The 27,602-nt window shown below is 40.3% G+C and overlaps 1 protein-coding gene across 2 annotated transcripts; it reads left to right on the top strand.

Moving 5' to 3' along the window:
* Window positions 1–27,602, top strand: arhgef7a (Rho guanine nucleotide exchange factor (GEF) 7a). 2 transcript variants are annotated; one of them, XM_072396711.1, is made up of 22 exons: window positions 1–494; window positions 3,973–4,056; window positions 9,355–9,439; window positions 9,577–9,710; window positions 9,930–10,128; window positions 11,299–11,387; window positions 12,891–12,985; window positions 13,084–13,179; window positions 13,403–13,525; window positions 14,768–14,906; window positions 14,987–15,046; window positions 15,158–15,304; window positions 16,684–16,770; window positions 16,881–16,959; window positions 17,051–17,190; window positions 18,178–18,399; window positions 18,497–18,590; window positions 19,472–19,561; window positions 19,971–20,150; window positions 23,511–23,622; window positions 26,318–26,372; window positions 26,685–27,602. In XM_072396711.1, exons 1-22 carry the CDS (start codon window positions 330–332, stop codon window positions 26,805–26,807), a joined length of 2,598 nt encoding a protein of 865 aa, XP_072252812.1. In that variant the 5' UTR covers window positions 1–329; the 3' UTR covers window positions 26,808–27,602. The 2 variants fall into 2 exon arrangements, with proteins under 2 accessions (XP_072252812.1, XP_072252811.1); XM_072396710.1 differs by lacking the exon at window positions 19,971–20,150 and having other exon boundaries at window positions 2–494.

Genomic DNA, 27,602 nt, shown 5'->3' with positions numbered 1-27,602 from the left:
CCGCTGCCTCAACGCATCACAGCCAACCGCACTTGACAGCTTTCCAGGTTAGACTGGGGGAAAACAGACCGTTCGAGGGAGGAAACCAGACTTGGTGAATTCCCAACTGCCAGTCATCACCATCCGCATCCAGCCGAGAGTGCTTCCCGCAGCCTCTCTGTCTCCCCTACTGCATCCTTTTTTCTTTTCTTTTTTTTTTCTTTTTTTTTTGTGGAAGGAATAATGGTGTTTCTCTCCTAACGCACAGATGACAGCGTAACCAGGGCGGTGAGCTGTTAATGATACCAAAACACCGCCTCTTTGTCGAGTAAGATCTGCTGCGCCTGGACATGAATTCGGCGGAACAGACGGTTACATGGTTGATTACGCTCGGGGTGTTGGAATCGCCGAAGAAGACCATCTCGGATCCTGAAGCTTTTCTGCAGAGCTCCCTGAGAGATGGGGTGGTCTTGTGTAGACTGCTGGAGCGGCTCAGCCCGGGGTCCACGGAGAAAGTAAGAGCAATACACCCCCCCACCCGCACCCCCACATCACCACCCGAACTCCTTTCCACAACCCGCCCCGTCGGCGTGTCTGTGTGCTGTCCACATCCGTGACACCGACGCGGGTTTGTTGTCTGGCCTCTATTTTTGCCCACTGATCCATGAGGCAATTTCTTTTGTAGGTCACGGCAGCCCTTGTTATTGTCTACTACAATAGCACTGTGGCCGCACATACGTTGCCCGTGTCAGCGTCTAAAAAAAACATTGATCTGTCCTAAATGATGGAACATAAGGAAAACTGCTTCATCACAATTTCCACGGGTATTAAACGCAATATGCTTTATGGTCTTTACAGTGAAGGCCTCGATTAATATGCTTTCACTGCCTTAACAGTCATACCTTATATTATTGGGGGAGGGGGGTGTTTTTTTTAATTTTCTTTCTCATCATAACATATGTCTTCCATGGCTTGTACGTCAGTGTATTTTTCTACGCATACAATGATCATTTAGGTATAAGAGGCTATCTGTACACAGACCATCTAAACGAGTGGGCCGCCATTGACTGCAAAGGCGCACAGACTGAGATGCACCCTCTTCCTTTTTAAAGAAACAGCGCAGTGTTTGTGTCTTCCCGTGTACAGCGTTCGCCGATTTGGACAACCACCTGAAGGAGGCAATGTTTTCCTAAAGGGAGATGTTCTGCTCGAGGCTATCTGCACCGCCCGTTAAATGGCAGCCAGGTTCCTTTACCTCCTAGTTCTGTGACACTATTCAGCCGTTCGATTGTTTTGCAACCCTATGGAGACCAATTGCTGTTGCGAACAGCACACTTAAATCGGGCTGTTGTATTCTAAATAGGTCTATTGAAATACAGCCTGCCGTAGTCTCCTTTAAAATAAGAAAACGAGCGACTCACCACCGATGCCTGAAACACCGTGAAGCCAATGTTGCGTATCTTACTGTAAAGTAACTGTGAGGGGCAGAATCAAAAACCAAAAACACATGTCTGTTGCATGTGCTTTCTGAAACGTCTCGTGAAATGTTGTGTGTTCGGTTGAGCTGTTTAGTGTTTTCTGAAATGTCTTGTTTTTCTGAAAATAACTGCATGTGTGTTGGCTGACAAGAACTAAGACATCTTAGCATCTCCATTACAAATTCTGCATGGTTTGTCCTTTGTTTGTTTTGTTGTTTTTTTGCGTATATGGGCACAAAAATAACTGCATGTAGCGATAAAGTCTTACTATATTTCAAGAAACTGTTACAAAAGAAAGTATTAGCCCATCAGATTAAAAAAAGTAAAAAATATCAGCGAGGCTGGAGGAGTTTGGCAGTGGAGTTACAGACATGAGTGTCATCCAAGACACCTGATATTGTCTCTTATCTACACTGACAATTGTTTAAACGTTTAAATCTTTGGTTTTGTTCACCTGTTGGTGAGGGTTAGGGATTAAAAACTACACAGTTAGGTTTAGGAGAATATGGTGGTGTGCCTTTAAATATGTCCTCTCCTCACAGTGTCTACCAAATGTTACAATTGTCCCATGGCCTCATGGGTAACGGCCACAAGCCCTTCTGAAGAGCACAAAAAAATGATGCAGACATGAACAAAACCTTCAACTAATAAAAACGTGCTTAATATAAATCTGACCGTTGGTACAAATAGAATGATTTTTGTGTCGTGCCTATTTCATGTTTCGCTGTTTCACACCCAACAACCCAAATAGAAAAAGGTTTTGGCACACTTATTGGGTGCAGTCCCTTGAATCTTTTAAAAGATGTTTCATGTCTGCACCTCAAGCAGTTCAAGGTCAAAGTTCAAAGTGTGTTTAAGTACTTAACATGCCCAATTTTCAGAAATGAAGCACCAAAGATCCCTTAAATCAAACCAATTTCAGAGCATGTTACTTTGCATCGGCCCACTTACGTCATCGAATTAAACAAACTTTTGTGTTGCCTGACAGCTAAGGAGACGGATGTGTGAAATAGTTGTGGAGTTGATAGCTGTGGATTTTAATCACCTGAAACCCTGTCTCAAAAATGCCAATTGCCTTTCTTTTTTTTTAAAGCCAGTGTTTGGTTCAGATTTTCTGGGCTACTGTAGAAACATCAACATAGATGTAACGGAGAAGGTCTTGTGCAGTGCCATCTGTAGATATAAATGGCTCATTTTGGGGTAACAAAAACACAAGGATTTTTATTTTCACATGCGTCTACATCAATGAAATTATTGTTCCCAGTGTTATGTTGTGCATTTTCTACACACTGGAACTTTAACGTGTATTAGACTTCCTTCTCTGACTAATTCCTTGTGGCAGAAAAGCATCTGTCGTGTGTTGAGGCACATCACTCAGCACAACTTCACACATTTCATTTTTTGTTTACCTTTTTTTCTGTGACAGCGACGAGAAATTGGTGGGAAAACATTGAGAAGGAAGAGGCATCTCTGTATGTGTTTCATACGCATACATTCATTTTGGACTCAAACCCCCTTTTCCGGAGGATGTTAGTGAAAAAAACCTAAAACACCAGAAACAAATGGGGGTAATCTAGGTTACTTTTGGTGCTGGTGGCTCATCTACGGTACAGGCAAAATCTTTTGTGTCTATAACCCAAAATCAGTTCCAACTGACTTCGGGTTTTGGCATGTGTCAGATGGGTGATGTCACAATCCGGTTTTCACATGGGTTTATGCCAAGGGCTGTGGGCCCAGAGGCCCAAAGATAAAGCGGATTTGGGCCATGTTTGTACAGTGTGCCATATGTACAGTAGCAGCGTTTAGGCAGCCAAATAATATACCGAGTATATGCCATCATTAACGTATGATTAATGTAGGCAAAAGAAAACTACACATGTGGGTCAAGTTTGGGTCAAATATTCTTTGCCATCTGGGAAAATTTAGTTGAGCACTTCTTACAGTTTTTACAATAAAAATAATTAAATCAAGTTCTTCTTCTTTTAAACTGGTTCCACCACTTATTGCTGCCTCTGCCATCACTGTTGTAAGGTCGAAAATGAATATACGCCCATCCACGATTTCCAAAATCTTTCTTAAAACATTTTGAATGCATACAGTTTTTTTTTGTTTTAGTTTGATCAGTTGGATTATTATAAGTCTTCTAAACGTTCTGCCCAGTTCTAATATGAAAAATAAAAGTTTAAGGGCGTTATTCAGAAAACAGAGGACCCTCAGGCAACAACAGCATCAGTGTGTGTGTGGGGGGGGGGGGGGGGGGGGGGTCCCTATTTGTCAACGTCATTTCCTTCGACCAAATACTACAGCCTCTTCCACTTCCCTACTGCGGGGTTTGTGTTCAGCCTCCCGGAGTGTCAGGCCCAATGCACACACAGTCTGTAGAATGCGTGTCGGAGAAGAAGAAGGAGATACTCTGTAAAAACAACCATTTCTCAAAGAAGCGCGGCGCAAACAGCGAGCCGCCCGCTGCGTTAGGTGGAAGTTGAGGTCTAATCAGCCTTGCCTTTCTTCTCAGATATACCAAGAACCGAAAAACGACGGCGAGTGCCTGAGCAACATAAAGGAGTTTCTGAAGGGCTGCACATCGTTCCGCGTCGAGGTAAGTACATTTTCAGATTTGGGGCTTATGTTTGGCGTTTTTTGTTGTTGTTGTTGTTGCTTTTTTTAAACATTTTTTATAAGGACACTCTTGTGCGTATCTTACTCTAAGTAGAAGTTGTTGAAAACCGCCAGGGTTGCACGTTTGAGAGGACACAATAGACAATGCGTTCATGGGGTGGACGGACAGAGCCCCTGACAGTGGGAGGAGGAGTGTGTTCGCAGCCGAGAACAATCCCCATCGCTCGGCTGAGAAAGCTTTCTTGGACCGTACAGTTGGCGATGCATATTCAACACATTGGCAATCTCAGCTGATTCGAAAAATAAACAAATACAAGAAGAGCGCACGTAGTGGCACTTGTTCACGCTCCGGAATTACATTCAGAAAGCAGCTGGTTAATGTTTACGATTTCTAATTAATTCAGAGCTTTGTCCGTGGGCTCGTGCGTGGCTTTGTCACCAGCAGTTCAACACCCCCCCCCCCCCCCCCCCCCCACCACCACCACCACCACCACCACCATTGCTGGAAAAAAAAAAAAAAAAAAAGAAGAAGAAGAAGGAAAACTGCAGCTGTGAACAATAAAGAACCATGGCTGTGTAAGTCGATCTTGTTCTAACATAGTTATAACGTTATGCTATTATCCTGGACTAAACACGTCCACAGATTGAACAGCTCATCCTTGCAGGCCTGCGAAGGAACATGAAGCTATTTCGCAAGTATGGCCGCAGTCTTAAACGAGTTAAGGACAGAGTGTTGTTTATGTCTGCGTTTTGGCCAGTGCATAGAGGGGTCATTGAACTACCCCAGTGTGACAATGCAACTCAGTGTTCCTCAGCATTGCTTCTCCCTGCAGAGCCTTCAGCCATTGAACAAGAGGAGGTGGAGCTGGGGCAACACAGAGCTGTCACACTGAGTTTGTGAAATGTGCTTTTCCGTAGTTAGACAACTGATGCATTTGCAGCAAAAAAAACCCAAACATGCATAGCTGTTTTATTGATAAGGACCTGTGTTGTTTTTGGGCTGGGGGTTTGGCTTGCTACAGGGATAGTTCAGGCGACAGCGCTGAGCCTTCATTTGTTTTGGTGACATATAAACTCCCTTGTATGTCATGCTGCGTTTCAATAGAGGATGTACTTTTCTTCTCCTCTCTCACCATTCTCGTCTTTTTTATGCTCTATATTGGTCGGCGCACGCGTGCGAGCAAATATATGTGCCTTTTTATTTATACTTTTGAGTGAGCTGGGCACAGCAGGATTACAGCAATTTGGGCCACGGCAGTCTGCTGCTCACCATCTGTAAAGAAAGGATGATCTTCTCCAGAGCCCAGAGCACCGCTGGCTCTGACCCCAGCTCGCTGTGGCGGCAGATTAGAGCAGTGGCTGCTCACATGTGAGAGGCGGAGAGAGTGAAGTTGGGCTTTTACAGTTCTGACCGATTTCTCTCTAGTGGTGTAAAGATGCACATGTTTGCACCTGTTGTCAGAATTTCTTGTGACGTGGCTGATTTCTTTTAGATGTAGTTTGGAGTGCATGGATCTGTTTAGATGCTCAGGAGAGTGTCTGAGCAGCTGCTGCTGCTACTGACTCCTAAACTGCTTTTGACCACAGGAAGTGTTCCCATGACCCCTCTGGTCCCTATAGAAGAAGAACCTGACCCATGCATCTACCTTCATATCAACTGCAGACCCGTTTTCTAGATGGTAAAGGGAGAGGATTATCTCTGTGATGACAAACGGTGATGTAGTCCGTTAATGACAAATAAAACAGAGAAAATCACCTGTCAGGAACTTTTCAGCACTCAAGATGAAGGCAAAAAAATGAAAGTGATGTAACACTGGTTCAAAAGTGGCAAGTACTTAAAGACACTGAAACCAGAAAACATTTACCACTTTTGCCTGATTATATCAGCCCTTCTTGGTCTAGGCAGACAAGCTACTTATGGCTTAAACGAAAGTAGTATTTGCTTGTTTGCAACAATTTTGGCAGACCTGTAGCTTAGTTATTAAAATCTTTCTCTGGCGTGGTGATTAGGAGGTTAAAAGCCCTGACAAACCAAGCGTGCATTCAGCTGTCTGAAGTGTCTGTAGTGTCGGAGCTCATTGACGTTTTTTTTTGTGTTGAATCTGAGAGAGAGAATTGGCCAGTCCTTACTTTTCTTGTCTGCATCTTCCTTTCTTCTTAACCAACAGCCTGACGCCAGTCCCACAGCAAATTTGTTACTAGTCATATCACCAATGCTGTGATAACAAGCAAACTCGGCTTTGTTTGTTTTTTTTATCTACCGGATCTTCCAGTTTCCCTTGTTAAATATTGTAAATAGATCATCACCCCCTTCTGTAATGGAAAGTGATGTCCTCAATTCTGATTAAATCTTTTTTGTATTTGAAGGTGTTTTCCGAGCCTCCCATTAAAAGAGAACCAGATATACTAAACAAACAAAAAAAAAGTATGTAAATAAATGTGTGTGTATATATCTGTAAATAATTAGCACTTATATGCTTATTATACTTGAAATATGCTCCTCTTGGACTGGTTTCACATGCATTGTGGGCTTTTAGTCTTCAGGCACTGAAACATATGATCAGCTGGTCAGGTGACAAACTTGGCCAGTGATGATTATTTAACTGTAAAGGGATACAGAAAACTTTTTGATTGCCCTTCCTTTATGTTTAGAACCACTGTCGTAAAATCAGGCCCATATTTTTTTTACCTGACTAAGAAAAAAGGAAAATACGAGACCAAGGCTATGGAACAAATATGGGTGTGAAGTCTCATGATACTCACAAGAGAGTGTTTTTATAATGAGCTTTTTGTTCCTCTTTGTTTTGGTTTGAAGTTGGTATATAAGAGATCTGATATGTGACCGTGCCCCACTAAGTTTGACATACATTGGGTGGTTTGTTACACATTTTTCTTTAATGAAGTGCGTGTGGGCAATTTGTTGCACTGTCGTAGCGTGTTGAGTCACAAAGGGGTGTTGCTCTGTTGTCTCAGCCTGCTTTGAAGGATCGTTGCTTGTCTGTGTTGCTGTGGTACAACATACAAGTCGAAGCTTGTGTCATTAGTCATACTCATTACCTCTAGATGTGAATCCATTATGCATCATTCAGTATGTTTTGCTTTGCTTTTTGCTTTTGCTTTGAACACACAAATTACAGGGAAGAAAAGGAGGGCTTCACAGTGGTGTGGTGGTTTAGCACCGTTGCCTCACAGCAAGAGGGTTACTGGTTTGAATCCCGGCTGGGGATTGGCCTGTTCTCTCCTCGTATTCTAGGTTCTCTCCGGGTACTCTGGCTCCCTCTTATCATCCAAAACCATGCATGTTAGGTTAATTGGTGACTTTAAATTGACGCTAGAAGTGGTTGTGAGTGTGCATGGTTGTTTGTCTCGTTTGCCTCTGTGTTGCCCTGTGATGGACCCAGTGGCAGGTGCGATAGGCTCCAGCCTCCCCTGCGTCCTGAATTGGATTAAGCAGGTATAGAAAATGGATGAATGGATGGCTGAAGAAGGGGAAAAATCATTCATTTTGCAGATATCAGGAGGGGAAGAAAAGTTAAAGGGGACCTATTATGCTTATTTCATACTCTTCAGTTTTACAGCTTAAAAAATCAATTTTTACCGTATGCTGGCCCCTTATGCACCTGCTGGGTTGATTCAGTGTGTTGAGAAAGCGTTTTTGTGCCCGTTTCTTAGAGCCCTCTTACTTGTGGTTGGCCAACATCCAGAAGCTTTCAAAGGGGCTATACCTTGTACTTGTGAGCTGTGCTATAACACATGACTATATTTTATTATAGCAGTGGGAAAAGGTACTTTTTGATTACAAAGACAATTTGAAACTTTTGCTATCTTTAGTGAGAACAGCTGGCATTATTTTCTGTATCTGACAGAAAATAAGAAAAAAGCACAGTAGTTCACCTCTGAGTACAAATTCCAAGTGGGAGTTCTAGTTTGAGTTTAGGGTGCTTCCGCTTGAATGCTCAGAAAGTCTTACAGTTTTGGAGCACACATGCAACCCTTACACATACTCAAACATGTCATTCTCATATTCGCCTGAGGACAGATCTGTAATCAGAGTGAAGATGAATGAGACTCATATCTCACTGGTGCTTGGTGTAATTGAAGCGAGAGTAACTCATCACATGACGCCGTTACACAGGAAGGGAGAGGACAGCTACATTCATCGACAGAGATACAATCACTGCCATTCATTCTAACTGACAGGCCAGTGACAGTCATGGTGGTGGTGATCCAGACAGTTTTCAAAAATAATACAAAGGAGGAGTTTTGTTTTCTTTTTAAAATCCTATTGCTCTATTAATTCTACACTGTCAGAGAATTCCATGTCAACATCCTTGAGGATAAGATACCTTGATCTCAGTGAAATTATCTGACTAAACGGAGGTAGTTTGATTAAGTGTCCCTAAAGCTGAACACTGCTGGAGACAAGGGAAGACAAATTGGAAACGAGTGCGTTTACAGATCTAAGCCGTACATGAATTCACATTTGATGCTCCAGTATTTACTGCTTCATGATAATGTAAGCGAGACTGATACATAAACAAAAGCTTCGTTATTGTTGGACAACAATAGAAGCAAAAAAAATGATTGTATTAGTTTTTAGTAAGATTTACTTACTAGATTTAGTAAGCTTGCAATATACAGTTTGTGCATCAGAAAAAAACTATCGGGGTGTTTCTATGTGTTCACTGTTTTTTAATTGTTGTCTGTTTTTATAACTGTCACTTAACAGAAAAAAAAAGAATTATTTAATCCTAGTATTGTATTGTATTATTGTGAATTACATATGTATGGGTCTTTGTAGGTCAGACAAAGCTGTAATACAAAGAGTCACTTTGTACCGTGGGAACTTGCATAACATTCTAGGCATAGATTTCTGGAACTGTTATAAATTTAATAGTTTGAATAGTTGAATAATTCGGTTATTAAAAGAAAAGTGGACAGAATAATTGTTAGCTGCATTTACAACGACAGCCAGCTTGAATGTTGCAAAGGAATATGATCCTACATGTGAGGCTTTGGCTAAATAAAGTAGGGAAAACGACTGAGAGTTGTGTCTCTTCGTAGCTGCTGTAGATGAATGTGAGTCTGCTGAGCTTGTGTGTTTTGCTCATTATTGCTGTGAAAGGTGGTGAGAGGTATTGATTGACTGCTCAGCACTGGCACAGGGTCAACTGATGCCACAGTCCTGCTACCCTGCATGAATTACGAGTTTTAAAATGAGAAATTCATTTGCCAATGCCTTTCTGCCTCTCATCTCCTGTCCTCTTATCACCCACAGCCGTTCGAGGCCAGTGACCTGCTGCTGGGCCTGAACTTCTCAAAGGTGCTCAGCAGTCTGGTTACACTCAATAAAGTGACTGCAGGTTAGTGAAAACAGATGGAACGTGTATGTGGGTTGATTTTTTTTCCCTTTCTCTAAGAAGCCAAATAGCTAAAAGTGTGTGGGTGCTGGCAGAGGATATCAGGTCTGGTTTATTTATACTCTGCCATTTCTGTGTAGATATTGGCGTGGGCAGTGATTCGGTGTGCGCCCGACACTCTTCCGCCCTCCGGATCAAGTCGTTTGAGTCACTGTCCTCTCAGCCTTCACTGAGCCGATCTTCCAAGCTGCTGCAGAACCAATTTCGCAGTCTGGTAAGATCCACACTCACTACAGGAGGTGTTTAAAATGAAATCCATAATTTATTAAGATAGATTGCATTTATGTCAACTTATTTAAGCCACCAGACAATCACAGTTCAACCAAAAAAAAAACAGAAAAAAGTTGTTGATTTGGAGGAATATATATATATGTGTATTACTTTTTGTGTTTGACTCTTTTTCTCATGGTTGCATCCTTTCCTCCTCTATCAGGACATGTCAGAAAACAGTGGACAGCTGCTGGTGAAGGCACGTTTCAACTTCGAGCAGACCCATGAGGATGAGCTCACCTTTAACAAGGGTGATATCATCAGCGTGACTCGTCAGGTGGAGGGCGGCTGGTGGGTAGGGACGCACAGTGGCAAGACTGGGTGGTTTCCTAGCAACTATGTGCGTGAGGTCAAAGGCTCTGGTAGGTGCCACAAGTACAGACGGCAAATATTAATGATAAATATGCTCCGATATGATAAAAATGATCTAATGACATTTTGACAAGAAGCTCCTATGCAGAGACACTTGGGCTATTTTCAAATGTAGACAGTGGAGAAGTGACTTATTATGTAAATAAATCTCCCGCCCATTCATGCTTTTGTGAATCATATTGTTCTGAACAGACCTCGTCAAATCTGTATCAGACTTGCAAACTGGTACCCAGCAGCACTGCTGGCTTTGTTGCTGCCATTCAATCTGGCAGCGTGACACTTCTGCACTGCCACTTCTGTCGCTGCAGGGCTTCTGTGGTGTGCTGTTTTCATGTTCCTATGAGAGCTTAAAAAGCCATGTGGTATTGCTGTAAAAAGATGTAGAGTTGAGAAAACTATACAAAATTCCACTGGAGTAGTTGCTCAGAAACTGAAACGTTTCTTTTTGTCACCACTCAAGCAGCCTTTAAGAATGTGCTTCTGTTGTAACCCAGAACACATCAAACACAAAGAATAGAGGTGCTGTCAAACATGTACATAGCATGGTACAGTACAGCAGAACTTGGTAACAATAAAATAACTTTTTGTCAAATTTGATGAAACTGTCACTGAAACAGTCACGTCCTGGTGATAGAACACAGGACAGACAATCCGTGAAAAAAATCTCTTAATGTTCTTCACTGTGAACTTGAATGAAAATGGCTGGTGAAAGTTCAACCTAAATGACCCTTATTCTCAAAGTTACACTATACCAGCCATTTCCTGTGGCATGTGTAAATGTACTGCACTGATTGCATTTATTCTGATTTTTGTATCATGACGGCAAGAGGGGAGAATATGATTTAAATTTAAATTTTAAATTTCATTGTTGGGTTGGCAGAAGCTTCATCCATAACAACTGCTCTACTGGCTGATGTTCCAGGAGGAACAGGGACTCAATTAAAATGTACCTTTAAATCTATGGGGAAAACTCAGGCTCAAAATAATGTTTGGCAGTAGAAATATAACGACAAATGGTTGTGACAGTGTGATGGGTTTTTTAGGGTGACTTAGAATGTCACTGCAGAATGTTATCAGACCTTTACAGATAAAATATTGCCTGTTTGTTATGGTTAGTTTGATTATGAACCTGAAGTCATTTACTTCCTTTCTGGCAACAGAAAAACAAGTGTCGCCGAAGTCCGGCACCCTCAAGAGCCCGCCTAAAGGCTTTGACACTTCTGCAATCAGCAAGACGTACTATAACCTGGTAAGGAAGCAACCCTGCAATTTTTTAAGACCATCCTCTATCATATTCAGTTACTTTGTTAATCAGCTGCCTCTTCTGTCTCCACTAACATGTTGACATTTAAATACACGGTCTGTGTTTGTTAGGGCTTTCACTGATGCCTCTTTTCCTATCTGTGCTTGTATCTATGGTTTTCCATTTGTAAATCATCTCCCCTGAGAGAGTCTCCTCAGTTATCTGAAATTGTGATCACATCTGCCTGATGGGACTGTGTGTTAGAAATTATTTTCTGTCTCGCATAGCGGGAAGTATGCATTTTATTTGCTTAGTGGCTTTAAAACACGTTTGTGTATCTGCTTCAATTCTGTTTATCCATCCATCCTTTTTTTTTTTAAATACACCCGCTTAATCTGGTTCAGGGTCACGGGGGGGCTGGAGCCTATCCCAGCTGCCATTGAGAGAGAGGCTACACAGAGACAAACACCATGCGGCCCTCAATTCTGTTCAATTCAGTTTTATTTTCATAGGGCTATTTCACAAATGTCACAATTTTCAACAAGCACGATGACACCGGGTGTGGGATACCTGTTGAGAAAGAGAAACACAAGTTAATGACAAAATAATGTCAAATGTACACAAAGAGCCAAAGGGAGCAGAGTGAGGAAAGGTGCTCAGTGCATCATGGGAGGTCCCCCAGCAGCCTAGGCCTATAGCTGTATAACCAAAGAATGATTCATGGTCACCTAGGCCATCCCTAACTTTAAGCTTTACCAAAAAGGAAAAGTAAAGAGGGGGTCTGCTTCCTGAACCCAACCCGGCAGCCAGTTCTGAAACGGAAGGACCTGATAGCTGAAAGGTCTGTCTCCCATTCTACTTTTAGAAACTCCAGGAACCACAAGTAAACCTGCTGTCCAAGAGCAAAGTGCTCTGTTTGGAAAATATAAAACTATGAGATCTTTAAGATATGTTGGAGCTTGGTCATTAAGAGCTTTAACTTCTATTCTGACTTTAACAGGCAGCCAATGAAAAGAAAGTAATTCTGGGGAAATATGATCTCTGCTGCTAGTTCTCATCAGAACTCTGGCTTAATGGGACAGCCCGTAAATAAAGAATTACAGTAGTCCAATCTTGAAGTAACAAATACACAGACCAGTTTTTTTGCATCATTCTGAGACAGGATGTTCCTAATTTTGGCGATATTATGAGGATGAATGAAGGCAGTCCTACAAACCCGTTTTATATGTGGGTCAAAGGACAGATGGTCAAAAGTAACTCCAAGCTTTTATGTAATTACTATGCAACACCTTCATTATAGTTTTATCAAATTGTCATTGCTCAGTCCTCTGGTGAACTGTTGGTAACCCATATTTTAAATGTTGCTGTTTTCTGCTCAGATTTTGATGTGGCTTACTTTATAATCCTGCTCTAAGAACTTCAATGGTAACCCCTTTAAAGGAGACTATATTGCATAAGATAGCTTTTTGACACAGTAAAGTTTTTTTTTTTGTTCCCTTTTTGTTTTAGGTGTTACAGAACATTTTAGAGACTGAGACAGAATATTCAAAGGACCTCCAGAGCCTCCTGACAAACTATCTGCGACCTCTTCAAAACATTGACAAGTAAAGCCTAAACAACAAAGATAAATTTTCTTACGCTTACGTGTCACTGAGCAAGTTGTCACCATCTTACGGTTTCGCACCATCACTTTCTCCTCCAGGCTGAGCAGCTCGGATGTGGCTCTGATTCTGGGGAACCTTGAAGAGATCAGCACCTTCCAGCAGATGCTGGTCCAGTCGTTGGAGGAGTGCACCAAGTTAGTCCCTCCCATCACATGCACACGCACACGCACACGCACACACACTCTAACTGCTGCAGCACTGTTTTGTAATAAGCAGAGGGACATCTAGTGTTGTACTGCATGTACTGCAGAGATTTTGGATTCAATCATAGACTGTGGAGATTACAGTATTATACAGTTGAGATTTTGGAATGTGTTGAACCCATTGTGCATGTACTCATTCACCTTTTTCTTAAAGACTTCCAGAAAGCCAACAAAGGGTGGGTGGCTTTTTTCTCAACCTCATGCCACAGATGAAGGCTCTCTATGTTGGTTACTGTTCCAACCATCCCTCTGCAGTTAATGTGCTTACCCAACACAGGTATGTTTTCAATTATCTGCATTTAATGTGATTTTACAGTTTGCGACCTGCTGTCATTGAGTGCAGGCGGTCACATGGAGTCAGATGATGGTTTTCATGTTACACCGACTGTTTATGACAGCTTGTATCTAAGAGGGAAACAGGGCAGGTTGTAATGTCAGAGTTGTTTACTGATTGTGACAGTTATTGTAATTTTGAGCTCTATTTTTCAGTATAGATGCAACAGCTGCTGAGGAGATAGAGTTAAAAGTCTTTGCTGAAGCAAATTATAATGAGGACGGTCAGGATGATTAGAGTCCAGCAGTTTATGCCAGATCACACTGAAACCACAGGCTTGTGAAAAACCAAGATCATAGAGGGCTGCCAGAACTGAATCTAGCTTATCATACCTATTTCAAAAGTGAAAACACGACCACCAACATCAGCAGCCGCTTGATACTAGACTACTTTGTCAGCAGTAGTGGACAAACACATCTCACAAAAGGTGGATTTTTTTTTTCTCATTAACTGACCTGCTACAATAGAATAGGCACCTCTTTTTATAAAAGCATCCCTTCAGTTCTACATTTTAGTATTAATCTATTCTTTTTTTTAGGAGATTCTTATGCCATATTGGAAAAAATATTTTGTATTTTAAAAAAGGTTTCTTTAGCAGGTCCTAAGACTACAATTAGTAACTTAAACATCTTTCACTTATGTTTCTCTGATCATCTTTATTTGGTAACAACTACCTTTTGATTTCCTCTCTTGTAATCCCAGCATCCATGGTGGTTTAGTCAGGAATAGTTATAGACCAAAAGAGAAAAATCAACTTTCAATTCCAAGTTTTCAATATCAAATTAGAAAGAAGTAACTTTGGCTTGTCTTGTGCTATTCAAAGTATACTGTTAGGATTATTGAGAAGTTTTTCTCTTCACTACAGTAGGATCCTAGAGAGATTAAACACATTGTCTGGAGGGGGTGGCTCAGTATTTTTAGGCTCATCTTGTTGCAATCTTCCCTTTTGATGGCCAATATTTCATCCTGAATTTGTTCTCTGTTGACAACAAAATACATTACAGATGTCTTAACAAGCTCCTGCAGGTTGATCTGGGTTGGCAAACCTGATGATTAATAAAAAGACTCAAGATAAACAGACAAAAAATATAATATACATAACACTTGACTTGCAAAATTGCTGGTCACCAAAGTTGGATGGAGAGTTTTCAGGTGATTTTTTTTGTCTCTTTTCTGAAATCTCAGTGAAGTACTCGGGGATTTCATGGAGGGGCGTGGTGCAGTCAGTCCTGGGATCCTCAGCCTGACAGCTGGCCTCAGTAAACCCTTTATGAGACTGGATAAATACCTCACCCTACTCCAAGAGCTGGATAGACACATGGAGGTGTGTGCTTTGGTATAAATAGCTATTAAGGGATATTTTGTTAATCTGTGTGGTTAATAAGCATGTTTCTACTCTTTTAGGAGGGTCACCCTGACCGGACAGACATTCAGAAGTGCATGGCAGCTTTCAAAAATCTGTCTGTAAGTTCACCACACTTCCTCTTCAGTCAGCCCTAGCATGTAATAAGGCTTTATCTAATAAGACTAAATGAAAGCAGGCCTTGAAGCAGTTGTCTGCTCCTGTCACACTAGGCTCAGTGCCAGGAGGTCCGGAAACGAAAGGAGCTGGAGCTGCAGATTCTCACTGAGACCATCCGGCTGTGGGAGGGGGACGACATCAAGACCCTGGGTTCTGTGATCTACATGAGTCAGGTCTTGATTCAGAGTCCGGTGCCAGAGGTAACCCACACCATCCGCCTCCTTCACCTGCAGCTCACTTATGTTCTGTAAATGCAATAGCACAGTTTTCTGTCATTTAACCAATTTAAGTTATTAAACGCATATTTATGATTGGCTAGTTCTTGCTAAGATTTACTGTCATCAACTGATGGATACAAACTCAAGATAGCCATAAATATACGGGCTCTAAAACTCATGAAAGTTGCAAACGTGGGCACCTGCAATGAAAAGTGGGCACAGCCTTCTTTGTAGTTTGTTCACATTATTAGGCAAGTTTGTTGCTCTGTAGTGGTTTCCCGCTCCTACGATGTGTACCAATACCCATTTAAATAATGATCAGAAGAGGTGCATACTGTAAGGAAACAATTTTACTGGTCAATGAGAAATAATTATATTTATTCATATGCTTTTTTGCTGCTCGCTTAGTGTTTTTTTTTTTTTTTTTTTTTACTTTGGGCTGAACAAATCGAACCAATACTGTGTCACCCGATAATCCTCAGCAGTGTACGTTTTCTATGAAATTTTATGTAGCGATTTTAAGTTATTGTATTTCTTGGCTCTTAACTTGAAGAGAGCTGATATTCCAGCTGTCATTTCACCAGATACACCACAATGAGTTTTGGAATGAGCTGACAATATGTGCCTTTTCTGTTTTTCAACACAAGCTACTGGTACATCAAGCTAAACAGAGCAGATAAGTGATGTAGGAAATCCAACACAGGACCTAGCTCAGATGTCTGGTTGTTTCATCATATTACTGCAGAGAAATAAATAGTTTCTCGCATTTATAATGATATTCATAAAGGAGGAATGTCCACACTTCAGACCATGCTTACCCATTTTGTTTTTAGATCCCAAACTTACTCACACATTAAACTTAGCCCTGACCCTAAAGCGTTAAACTATTGTTATAATTTTGCAGTATGAAGAATCCATAGCAGACAAATTACATTTTGTAGAGTTATTGAGTTATTTAGTGGAAATCTGGCTTTTTCCTGTGTTTGGCTCTGTGCGCGCTCACAATTTTAGCTCCGAATTTAAATGCAGCTTTAAGCTGTCACAGGGTGTATTATATTACACCCCAGAATTGTTTGTATGATGTCAATGCCAAAGAGAACACAGCATGGAATTAGATTGTTGCAGTTGTTAGGGTGGAAAATAAGCATCATTAGCTACTAGAAAAATATGTACATTAAGGTAGTCGTAGACTGTGGCAGACAAAACACTTTGGTTCTGAAATGCTCTCTATCTGGTATGTGGCTGTGTTGCATTGAACCAAACGAGTGCGTCTTCAAGGTTAGTTAAGCAAACTGGATTACACCTCATTATTCTCGTGCATTTATTCTCTACATTTCTCCCTGTCTCTTCCTGTTTGTCAGGAGAAGAATGAGCGTTACCTCATGCTTTTTCCCCACGTCCTCCTCATGTTGTCTCCTAGCCCCAGGATGAGTGGCTTCATATTCCAGGTCAGTAATGTTGTTACACTATAAAACACTTTCTCCTTAAATCTTAGTGGACGAAAGCTTTTGTGGACATACAGTGCTTTTCAAAATAAAAACATTTAATGTCACTGCAGGGAAAACTGCCCTTGGCTGGCATGACCGTAACAAAACTAGAAGACTGTGAAGCTCATAAAAACGCCTTTGAGCTCAATGGTAAGCCTATATGATATGAGTAAAATGCTGAAGTAAGTAGCTTGCAGACAATGCCTTGAACAACACTGCATTTGCAACACTGTCCCTGCAGGCACAATGTTTGACCGTCTCCTGGTGATGTGCACGAACCAGCAGGATCTGCAGGACTGGGTGGAACATCTGACGAGACAGATCAAACACACTGCATCCACAGCGCCCAGCCACAAACCACTCACTGTTCCCTGCCACACGGTCAGGAGCTGATGATCACATCACATGCGTTTTCTATCTACTCATTTACACCCAGTGTGGAGTCGACACTTAAAAAGCCACGTGCTTTACGTGGGCTGATTTCTCACCGACTATGGCCCCTTTAAATCAATAGTGGTTGTGAGAGAGGTTGGCTTACATAATGTCTAGCAATCATCTCAAGTGACTATGCAGGCCTGTGTGAAGTGGCTTATTTCTTTCATTAGAATATGCAAAATTACGTTTAAGTGAATACAAATGCAAAACAATCAACTTTATTGGTAGAATGTATAAATTTAACTAAACAATCAACAATGTTGATAATTTTGCTACCATAGGAAACTGCATGTTGTTGACTGTGTTATGGCTAGAAGTAACTATAGAATATGGGACCTTATATCAAGGTGTGGTTTTAGCTGATTAAAAACTGGGAGTATCATGTGGTCCTTTTAGTCCTCACCAGCAGGCTATTCATTTACATGCAGCTTATACAGCCAGACCCTGAACTACATTGTAGATTTGACACTTTGTTCATTCATGTTGCCTTTCTGTCACACTTTTAATGAACTTTTTACTCCACTTTACCAGAAAAGTAGCACTGAGAATTAAAATGGCTTTTAAATTTAGTGCCATGACCATGACAGATAGCATCTCAACAGCAGTGGTAACAAAATATACAAACAACAGTAGAGACAAAATTTCATGCTTGTGCATGAAATCAAAATGAAACAATAGAATCATACAAAAAACATTCAAATGATTTGTCATCATGGCAGCTTAAAACAGAAGCCAAATCATCAAATATCATATTGACAGCCAGTAGTAGCCAACTCCTCATCATTAACAGAGATGCATTTCAATTGGGCCTGCTAGTTTTCTGCAATGTAGTTTGCATGTTGGCCATTATTGTTATTAAAGGGGTAATTGTGATGGAGAAAACGAGAACCGTCCATTGTGAAATAAAACGATCTAACCGTTTTGTTTCCTCAGCTCCCATCTCACCCCCTCACCCCATCCCGACATGCTGAGGGGAGGGCCATGACAGTAGCTCCTACCTATCACACCCTGCCTCATCCGTCCTCCCATGGGACATCCCACAGCACCTTGATGTGGGGCCCACTGGAACCACCCAACACCCCCAAACCATGGAGCCTGAGCTGCTTGCGACCTGCACCACCACTGCGGCCCTCTGCTGCTCTCTGCTATAAGGAGGTGAGGGACTATGTTTTTAATGCAAGTTGAACGTTTTTGTGTGTTTGTAATGTATAATTTTAATACAGTTGACTTCCTTTTTGCTCTCCATGTGCAGGATCTTAGTAAAAGTCCTAAAAGCGTGAAGAAGCTTCTTCCGAAGCGCAAACCGGAGCGGAAACAGTCTGAGGAGGAATTTGCCTTGAGGAAGAGTATGTTTCAAATCTGCTCATTTAATTTCTTTCACTCTGAACAAATAGTTTATGATGGGAAATTGCTTACTTTTTGTTGATACTTCTAATGGATCACGTGCGGAGTCTAGATTTACATTTAACGGGGGGCAATGGGAATGGTGTCCAGCTTCTAATCATTCCTACCTTGTGTGATCAACACACAGTAAGTGGACTCACATTTGGCATGACGGAAAAAGCGACAGCTCTGGCCCTTTGTTCAGGATGGTCTCTCTTTGATGCCTCAAGACTTTACAGTGCAGCTCAGTGTCGACAGTCCGACTCTGGTGGATGAAATTGCTATTCAACCCTGTCAAAGTCTAAGAAAATTATTAAAATGCTCTTGGCCATCTTCTTGTACTGATGTTTGAGGTTTTAACTTGGGGTCGTAGCAGTACACCTCACTCTCATCACCTATAATCATCCCGACCATACAGCTTTATCAACTTGACACATAATGTGGTGTTCCCTCTTTGTACAACTTTGAGGTCCATTTTGAAATCTCAGAAGTGCACTTTTGGGTGTTCAGTGTGACTGAGAAGCACTACACAGGAGCACTAAGAGCGCTCCATCACTGCATCCCTAACAGCGATTACTGTTTAGGGGATAGCGGTCAAATTTATTATCATAAGTATTTGATTTTGTAGACGCAGTCTCTGAACTTCCAAGTATTATCTTAATGTTTTTGCAGGCGCAACAAAATCATCTATGTTGAATGTGGTGCTATATATATATATATATATTTTTTTTTTAAATTTTTTTTTTATTCTGGATTCTTATAATGTTTACGCCTATAAGTGATATTAAATTATGTTTTGTACCATACAGAGCATGTGAATTCAGTGGCGTGTTGTCCTTCTCAGGTACAGCTGCTCTGGAAGAAGACGCCCAGATCCTGAAAGTTATTGAGGCATACTGCACCAGCGCCAAAACCAGGCAGACTCTTAACTCCAGTAAGAAAAGGCTGAATCTTACCCATACATGTCAGTGCACAAAGAAAGAGAGGCCCATGCTGGTGCTTGCTGTGTTTGTAGTGGCTTTACCTGTATTCTGTACTCAGCACCTTTCTTCAACGCTGGTATTCTGAACTGATCCTTCTAACAATATCTTCTCTTTCTGTCTCTCCTCCATTTTATCCGGTTTACCTTGAGTTCCTTTCTCACATTGTTGTTTTCCCTCATACTCTACTGTAATTTTCTCCATCTGCTCATCCTCCATCTGTCATTGCTTTTATGATTTACCATTTGTTGCATTTACGTATGCTGCTTCCACTCCCCCCTTCCGTCTCCTCACCTCCCTCGACCACCATCTCCTCCCTCTGCATTTGCTACGTCGCCGTGAACCTTGCCTGCCCCCGACCAGCCTGGCAGGGCACTGACCTGATGCACAACCACGTGCTTGCTGATGTTGACCAGTCCTGCGTAGACTCGCTGGGCCGCCGTAGCAGCGTGTCTCGGCCAGAACTGAGCTCTGACCTTTCGGAAGACTCTGACTATGACTCCATCTGGACCACCCACAGTTACAGGATGGGGTCAGTGCCGCGCAAGAGCTGCATCTCGCACCAGAACTAAAGAACGTACAGCACTGCCAGGCTGTACTCTAATGTAACGTATAGTGCGCTTACCTCTTACCTTCAACGTATTAAAGAAACAGATTTTTTTTATTTATCTATTTATTTTCTATTATATTTGTTCATTTTTTTGTTAACTTATTTGTTTAATTTATTTTTCAACAGTCTGAAGATGTTTTAAGCATTTCCCTGTTGCCTTTGCCACTTTCCCTTTTATGTGCCTCCTATCTTTCTGTAGTTGTCATGCAGTAAGTGTTAGGTAATTGTTGTTCATTTATCTTGAATGCGACCACTTCCCTTATTTGACCATAAATGTGGTGGAGCGGATATTATGGGGATATTGGAGTAGAGTATAGGGGAGGGAGAGATGGGGACTAAGCTTTTCCTGTCTGATATTCAGATGTAATTCAGGACAGACTGTATTCAATTTACAGTGTGCTACTTCTCTTCAGTATGTCTTTTTGGAGTATGTATGCTCAAACATAGCACAGATGCTACACGAGCAGGCACACACAAGTCCAGGCACACCCGCCCCTTCTCTCAAAAAGAAATACAAATTTACAACATTTCATATCATTATTATTTGTAATTGTACTCATGCTGTCAACCCTAAGCAGAAAGAAAAAATTGAACTTACCCAGACAGCACTCAAAATCTTTGCCCTTTTCAGTAGTATGACAAATCGAGCCAAATGTAGCTGCAGCAGAGACGGAGATAATTACATGCTCCTCACTATCTGCTCAAGGGCTGCCAACTGGATAAAAGGCAGTCAACTAAAAGAGTTATATTTAGGATCTGTTCATCCAATGAAAATTAGATGAACAAAGAACACAACTGTCTACAGTGGTATGTTTACATACCACTGTAGACAGTGTGCTTATAGTTTTTTGGGTTTTTTTGGGCACTGCAAATGTAAATTAACTCCATTGGGTTGCATCAGGTCAGAAGCGGAGAGTCAAAGAAAACTACCAATAAGACTACACATTATTACAAACCTTTAACCTCCTCAATTGTGATAACTTCCCTTATTGGATCATCTCTCTACCAAAGGCCTGATAAACAGAGCAATGCCTCTCAGTGTCACAAGGTTGCATCTATACTATGCTTGAAATCTTACACTAATTAACTTTTGAATACAGACTAAAACAGTTACAACCCTGTTATACAATTTGAATGTCTTCTTTTAATAGATATGTCTTCTATGATGGTTTGTCATTTTTGGAAATATTTTTGCAAATAATGCCCTCTGGCCTAGTGTTGCATGTCAGATCGATCCCACTGATCTATTTACACTGAAAATTATCTTGAAGCTAAATGAAGAATTCAACTGAAAAAATATAATATTGTGCCATTCCACAAATCCTTGCAGCCACAATATACTTGCCATACTAATTTGGAGCCATGCAGATGTAGATAAGGACACATTTTTTCCACATTTTTCATTGAGGTCAAAGAAAAATGTTTAGGAAAAGACAGGTTCTCCCCCCCGCCAAATTTTGTATGTCGAAACGCAGTAAAATTCATATGCAATCTAAGACTTATTGTCAATTGTTCTGAAGCTTGAGGAGCAGCATCCCCAAGTAGAGGAAGATTGGAGTTTTAATTAACTAAAGATCAGTGGATCCATCTGTTACTTATTAATATATATCTTTGGGGGCATTTTATTTTATTTTATTTTTTTTAACTTCCATGGGTGTACGGCCACTGAGTGAAAGAAACAAATACTACAGCTTCATATTTTTACAGCTACTGGTTGGCAAACAGAACCAGCTCAATCCTCTAACATTACACCTTCAGAGTAAACCTACAAGGATGTGTTGATATAAGTCTTATTATGAGACTAATAGGGTAAATAAGAAAAGTGTGTCTGTAACTACTGCTATGAGATGGTATTGCGCTATAAGAAAGTAAATAACACTGACAATTTGATCTAGTAAGCATTACATAATCCACAGATATCTCACATGTCCCAACAAACTAGCACCTATGCTAATGCCTCATGAGCCACACCAGCCTTTGCTGGCTTGTGGGACTTCCCCCATTCTATCTTGCATTAATAACTATTTTTATGAAGAAGTATTTTTTCAGTGTTGGTGCGAAAAGTACAGGTTGACATCCTCTTACAGTAAGCAAAGTGAGTGACATAAGGAATATATTGGTCCATGTTACAGTTTTAGCCGTTTCTGAAAACTATTTATTTGCTGTATGTATAATTTTTGCATACAGGCTTTTTTTTTCCATTAAATTCTGTAAATCAATGTTTACAAAATGATCCCTGGAAGAATCAGTTTTTCTTTTTTTTTTTGTTGAAAAAAAGAACATTCTATGGGTCTTTATCAAAGTTTACACTTAAAATATAAAATGAAATGTTTAAATTATTTTGCACAATCATGTAACGGGCCAGTGGGGAGGGGGGTTGGAATCGGTTAGATTCAGTATTTTTTTGCCATCTACCTGGAGTATGTATGATATAATCCTGAAGGTAGAATTAAGTATTCAGTGTTACTGTAAAGTGAATACTCATATGTTGTGTAAATGCCTTACTTTCAGTGTTTTGATAATGCTGAAGGTTGAAAAAAAAAAATAATGAAAAAAAGAGAGAAACATGACACTGCAAGTATACTGGAACATGTCTATGTGAACTACTCATTCAACCTCAGAATGCTGTCAGTGTGGACTTAAAATATAAAGAGCACATAATGTCCCTTTCTGTAAATACTAGTTGTCTTGGAGCCAAAAAGAAAAATGAAAAAAAATCCATTCCACCTACTAGGAGTATTTGAGCTAAGAATATCACTGTCCTGATATCATGTGCTATACTTTGTGACAGGTGAATTCTGTGGTTTATAAAGTCAAACTGTGGGACAGGCAGGGTAAAGAGACTAACTGTCTTTAACCAACCTCTGTGTGCTCTAATGTTGCATTCAGTTCACACATGTGACCATGTCTTATCTGCAGCAGGCGCCTTCAGTGTATTTGTTCTACACTGCTGAATTGTTCAAGTCCCAAACGCTGTATCATGAGTTTTGAATAAATCTGTCATTTGATAGACACTGGCGTTCTGGTGATTTCTTGTTGAAGACCTTATTGTGTTTGATCTATTTCATTTCAGTGTACTTGCCTTGCCTTTCATTTCCTTTCACTATCCTCTGACTCTCGTTTTGTGTAGAATCTGGGCTGCGCATGACTAACACACTACTATTAGCAACTTGTTTGCTTCTCTTTAGATTGTTGTCTGGCAAAGTAATGGCGTAATAATGGCTGACTCATTGTACAACAAGGTGAGACAAAGTTATGTATCAGTGGTTGAGTGCTCTTCTGTTTTGATGTAGGACCGCAAAGGGAGACAGGGCTACACATGATCATCCCTGGTGAGGAGAAAGTTCTTTGGAGGATCCCAGTGGATGATCCCAGTCGTAACGGACAAAGTGCACTGGAAGAAAAGTAAGATGGCAAATTAATCTTTATTTCCTACTTCTCCCTTGGCCTTCAAAGTCACAACTTTTACAGTCTTGGATTAAATTAAATTAAATTGACATGTAAATCACATGTAAAAACATGTCCATGATGCATTTTCATGACATGGCCATTTCAAAACATGTTTCTTTCTTTACCTTTAAAAGGCTCTTAGGTTACTTTCGCTGTATCTTTAGGCTCAATATCCATCTGCAAGCTCTGCTGCTTTTGACTCTGAGCAGAAAATATAGCTGTATACACTTAAGGATTCATCATATTACCTTAATTAGCAGCCAAACCATCAATAAACATGGAACCCAATTCTGCTGGTAGCTGCACATGCCATCACCCTGTCGTCAGCATATTTAACAGATGATGTGGAGCTTTGGATCAGGAGCTTTTTTTTTTTTTTCCTTTCTTCAAACTCTTTTTTTTTCATCCTCTTGGTACCAATTTGTCTTGGTGTCATCTGTCCAAATAGTTTTGTTCAGCTTTTTATTTATTTATATTTTAAGGATGTTTTTTACATTTCTAATCAGGGCTAAATTCATGAGTGTTACCTATGGTTTGGTTTCCACTAAATGTTCCTGTTGCTTATACAGTTTTATAAAGTGCTTCTGACATCTACAGCCACCCACTGCTTTTAGCCCTCAGGCCTTCTTGAAGCTCTGTAAACATATTAAGACAAGTATTCCTAGATGTTATAAAGGTCACACCCTGATAACACATTTGATGATAATTGAATAATCATTTTCCATCAATTGAAAATCATTTAAGGAAACAAACAGTTTTTATGAAACTTAATGCTGGCCTTAATGGTGCACGTTTACCTTTAATTCAATTCAGTTAAATAATTTTTTCTCTTTTTTTATATAGTGCCAAATCACAATAAATTTCATCTCAAGGCACTTCAAAGATACAGTCCAATTCAAGCCAAGTAGAATCCATTTCATTGTAAAACAATAAACAACATAATTCAGTCAAATCAAATTTACATTCATTAAATATGGGAGGGCACCCATCTGCCTTGACCAGCTGGGCCTTGAGAGGACATGAAAGAGGGGACAACAAGCACCATGACACCAGAAACACAAGTTGATGAGAACAATAATATATGTTCGTGGAGAGTGAAACAAAAAAAAAAAAGAAAAAGAAAAAAAAGAGAGAGCTGAGTGAGAAGATGTGCATCATGGGAGGTCCCCCTGCAGTCTAGGCCTATAGCAGAATAACTATGGGATGTTTCAGAGTCACCTGAGCCATCCCTAACTATAAGCTTTATCAAAAAGGAAAGTTTTAGTGAGGATGAAAGGGCGTCTGCTTCCTGGACATATACTGGCAGCTGGTTCAGAGAGGGGCCTGATAGCTGAAGGCTTTGCCTCCCAGTCTACTTTTAGAAACTCTGGAAACCACATGCAAACCCGCTGTCTGAGAGCAAAGGGCTCTGTTGGGAAAGTATCCAACTATGAGATCTTTAAGATATTTTGGAGCTTGGTCATTAAGACCTTTATATGTGAGGAGAAGAATTTTAAATTCTATTCTGAATTTAACAGGAAGCCAATGAAGAGAAGCTAAATCTATAGAAATATGATCTCTCCTGCTAGTTCTCATCAGAACTCTGGCTGCAGCATTTTGGATCAGCTGGAGGCTTTTCAGAGAATTTGTGGGATGCTCCAAAAGTAAAGAATAACAGTAGTCGAATCTTGAAGTAATAAAAAAAAAAAAAAAACGGACCAGTTTTTCTGCATCATTCTAAAGCAGAAAGTTCCTTATGTTGGCAATGTTAAAAAGGTGAAAGAAGACAGTCCTAGAAACCGGTTTTGTATGTTGGTCAAATGACAGATCCTGGTTGAAAGTAACTCCAAGGTTCCTCACTATAGTACTGGAAGCCAAGGAAATGCCACCAAGAGTAACTTTTGAGCTAGATGGTTTCTTCCTCAAGTACACGGGTTCGAAGACAACTTCAATTTTGTCTGAATTCAGAAGCAGAAAATTCATTCAGCTCTGTACGTCTGTGAGACATTCTTGTAGTTTAACCAACTGATTGGTTTGCACAACATTAGAAAAAAATAATTGTTGTGTTTGTTCAAAGCAAAACCAGACATTTAAAACTCACGTCAACATATTAGTCTAACAGATAATAACCTTCTTAAAACTGAGCTAAAACCCAAATAACACATTTAAGGATCGAATTACCCCTGCATGTATACACTCTGTTAAACTGTAATGGATCTAGGTGCCCTGCGCATGCTCCAGAGTTCCATTTTTTTTTTTTAATTTTTAGAAAAACAATACAGCTAAAGAATAAATTTATTCAGCTGAACTCCCAATAAAGCTGATCTCATTCACTTGTGTTTCTGTTTTCTGTTGTCTGACGGCTAACAGCTGTTGAAATTTTGTTTTAAAATTAGCCCATCAAGACAAGCGTCAGCTTGTGGTCACTTAAAGCATCTCAAGACTGTCCCTCTGCTCTAAAAAAAAAAAAAAAAAAAAAAATCCTATTTTATTTTATCCTATTTTCATAAGAGAATCCGTTTGAGAGCTTTTATTTAATTAATTTTTCATGATATAACACTGAAACTGCTTTCCCTTTGTACTAAGTTGAAGTCTTTTAACAACACCTATGCATAAAATGCCACCGACTCTGACTGATGCTAATTTGAGTATAAATGTAATCTTGTTGAAGGAGCCTGGTGGACGTGGTGTACGCCCTGCGAGATGAAGTTCAAGAGTTGAAACAGGTGAATGTGTGCCAGCGTTTCATAATGGATCCAAGATGATCATGTGACTCACTGTTTCTGACGAGTCAATTGAAGGTCAAATTAGCTTTGATTTGATTATATGAAAAATGATGGGCTTCTAATATAATGAAATAATATAATGACATTGTATTAACAAAGTGGATTAAAATTATGTGTAATCATAGAAGATTTACATTGTTTCTTCCGATGATAATTTCCCTTTAGTCTAAGACAGAGACTAAATTTATTTTTTTATTTTTTTAAATAATCTGTTCCACAACACTTGACTTACATGACTATTTACAACAACAGGACAATAAGAAGATGAAGAGGTCGTTGGAGGAGGAGCAGAGAGCGAGGAAAGACTTAGAAAAAGTTGTGAGGAGAGTGTTAAAGAGCATTAACGACTCAACGTGGGAGAAGACGAACCTGTGAAGCTCATGTTCACATCCATGAGCACTGAGAAAGAACAACGTGCAAACTATGTGTGGACTTGCTTGCACTATTCAAAATGCATGCACTTGCGTACATAAGTTAAGGCTGGTTGTGTGGTGGAGATAAAAGAGTGCATCTGTAAGCTATTAACTGTGTGTTTGTTTGGGATGGATGTGTAGGTGTACTCTAAGATAAGTGTTGTTGTGGCCACTCTGCCTAATAGATGGGCTTCGCTGAGCTGTAAAGCTGAAGTGCTTTGACCATCTGTCCCACAGTAGCATTCCTTGAGCACCAAGCAAAGGGTGAGCCCATCATCAAATGTCTACGGCTGTGTTCAGGAAGAAAGTTTAACAGGAGAGACCTGCTCTCCTTTTGTTTAAAATCTAACAGGAACACTGTTCAGTGTTACATAAATGGTACTATAATAGTGTTAATGGTAAGGCCTTGGACAAGTCTGAACTTGAACCATGGCATTTCATAACCTCTTTTGTGTTATTTAATTTTTCATGGAATGATTTTTGCAGGGACCTTTCTCAGACACGGGCTAAGCCTGATGTTTCTTTAGTCTGTAGTGAACCTCGTGCCAGGAAACCATTCTTTTTTTTAATGTTTCTTTTTCCTCCCCCCTTTTTAAATCTTTGTAACCTTTGTTGTTTGACCACTTAGCAGTTTGACATTCTTTCTGGGTATCCCAAGTGAATTGTACAAATATTGAACTCGTACTGTATAATGTAAATGCTGCTAAAAGATGAGCCTTTTCCTTTGGGAGAAATAAATGAGTTCAATGAAGAAAGA

The sequence above is a fragment of the Leuresthes tenuis genome, unplaced genomic scaffold (genome assembly GCF_036924035.1).
Source record: "Leuresthes tenuis unplaced genomic scaffold, fLeuTen1.0.hap1 SCAF_12, whole genome shotgun sequence".
NCBI classification, from domain to species: domain Eukaryota; kingdom Metazoa; phylum Chordata; class Actinopteri; order Atheriniformes; family Atherinopsidae; genus Leuresthes; species Leuresthes tenuis.
Note: the sequence above shows the minus strand (reverse complement) of the source record. Positions and strands in the feature narration are given on the sequence as shown.

What these genes read in the sequence shown, in the direction of transcription:
- arhgef7a (XM_072396711.1), top strand. Translation starts at nt 330, where the DNA reads ATGAATTCGGCGGAACAGACGGTTACATGGTTGATTACGCTCGGGGTG. An exon ending in TTCAGAGTCCGGTGCCAGAG is followed by an intron (nt 15,305 to 16,683) that starts GTAACCCACACC and finishes CCTGTTTGTCAG; the next exon opens with GAGAAGAATGAGCGTTACCT. An exon ending in CAGGATGGGGTCAGTGCCGC is followed by an intron (nt 20,151 to 23,510) that starts GCAAGAGCTGCA and finishes GTTTTGATGTAG; the next exon opens with GACCGCAAAGGGAGACAGGG.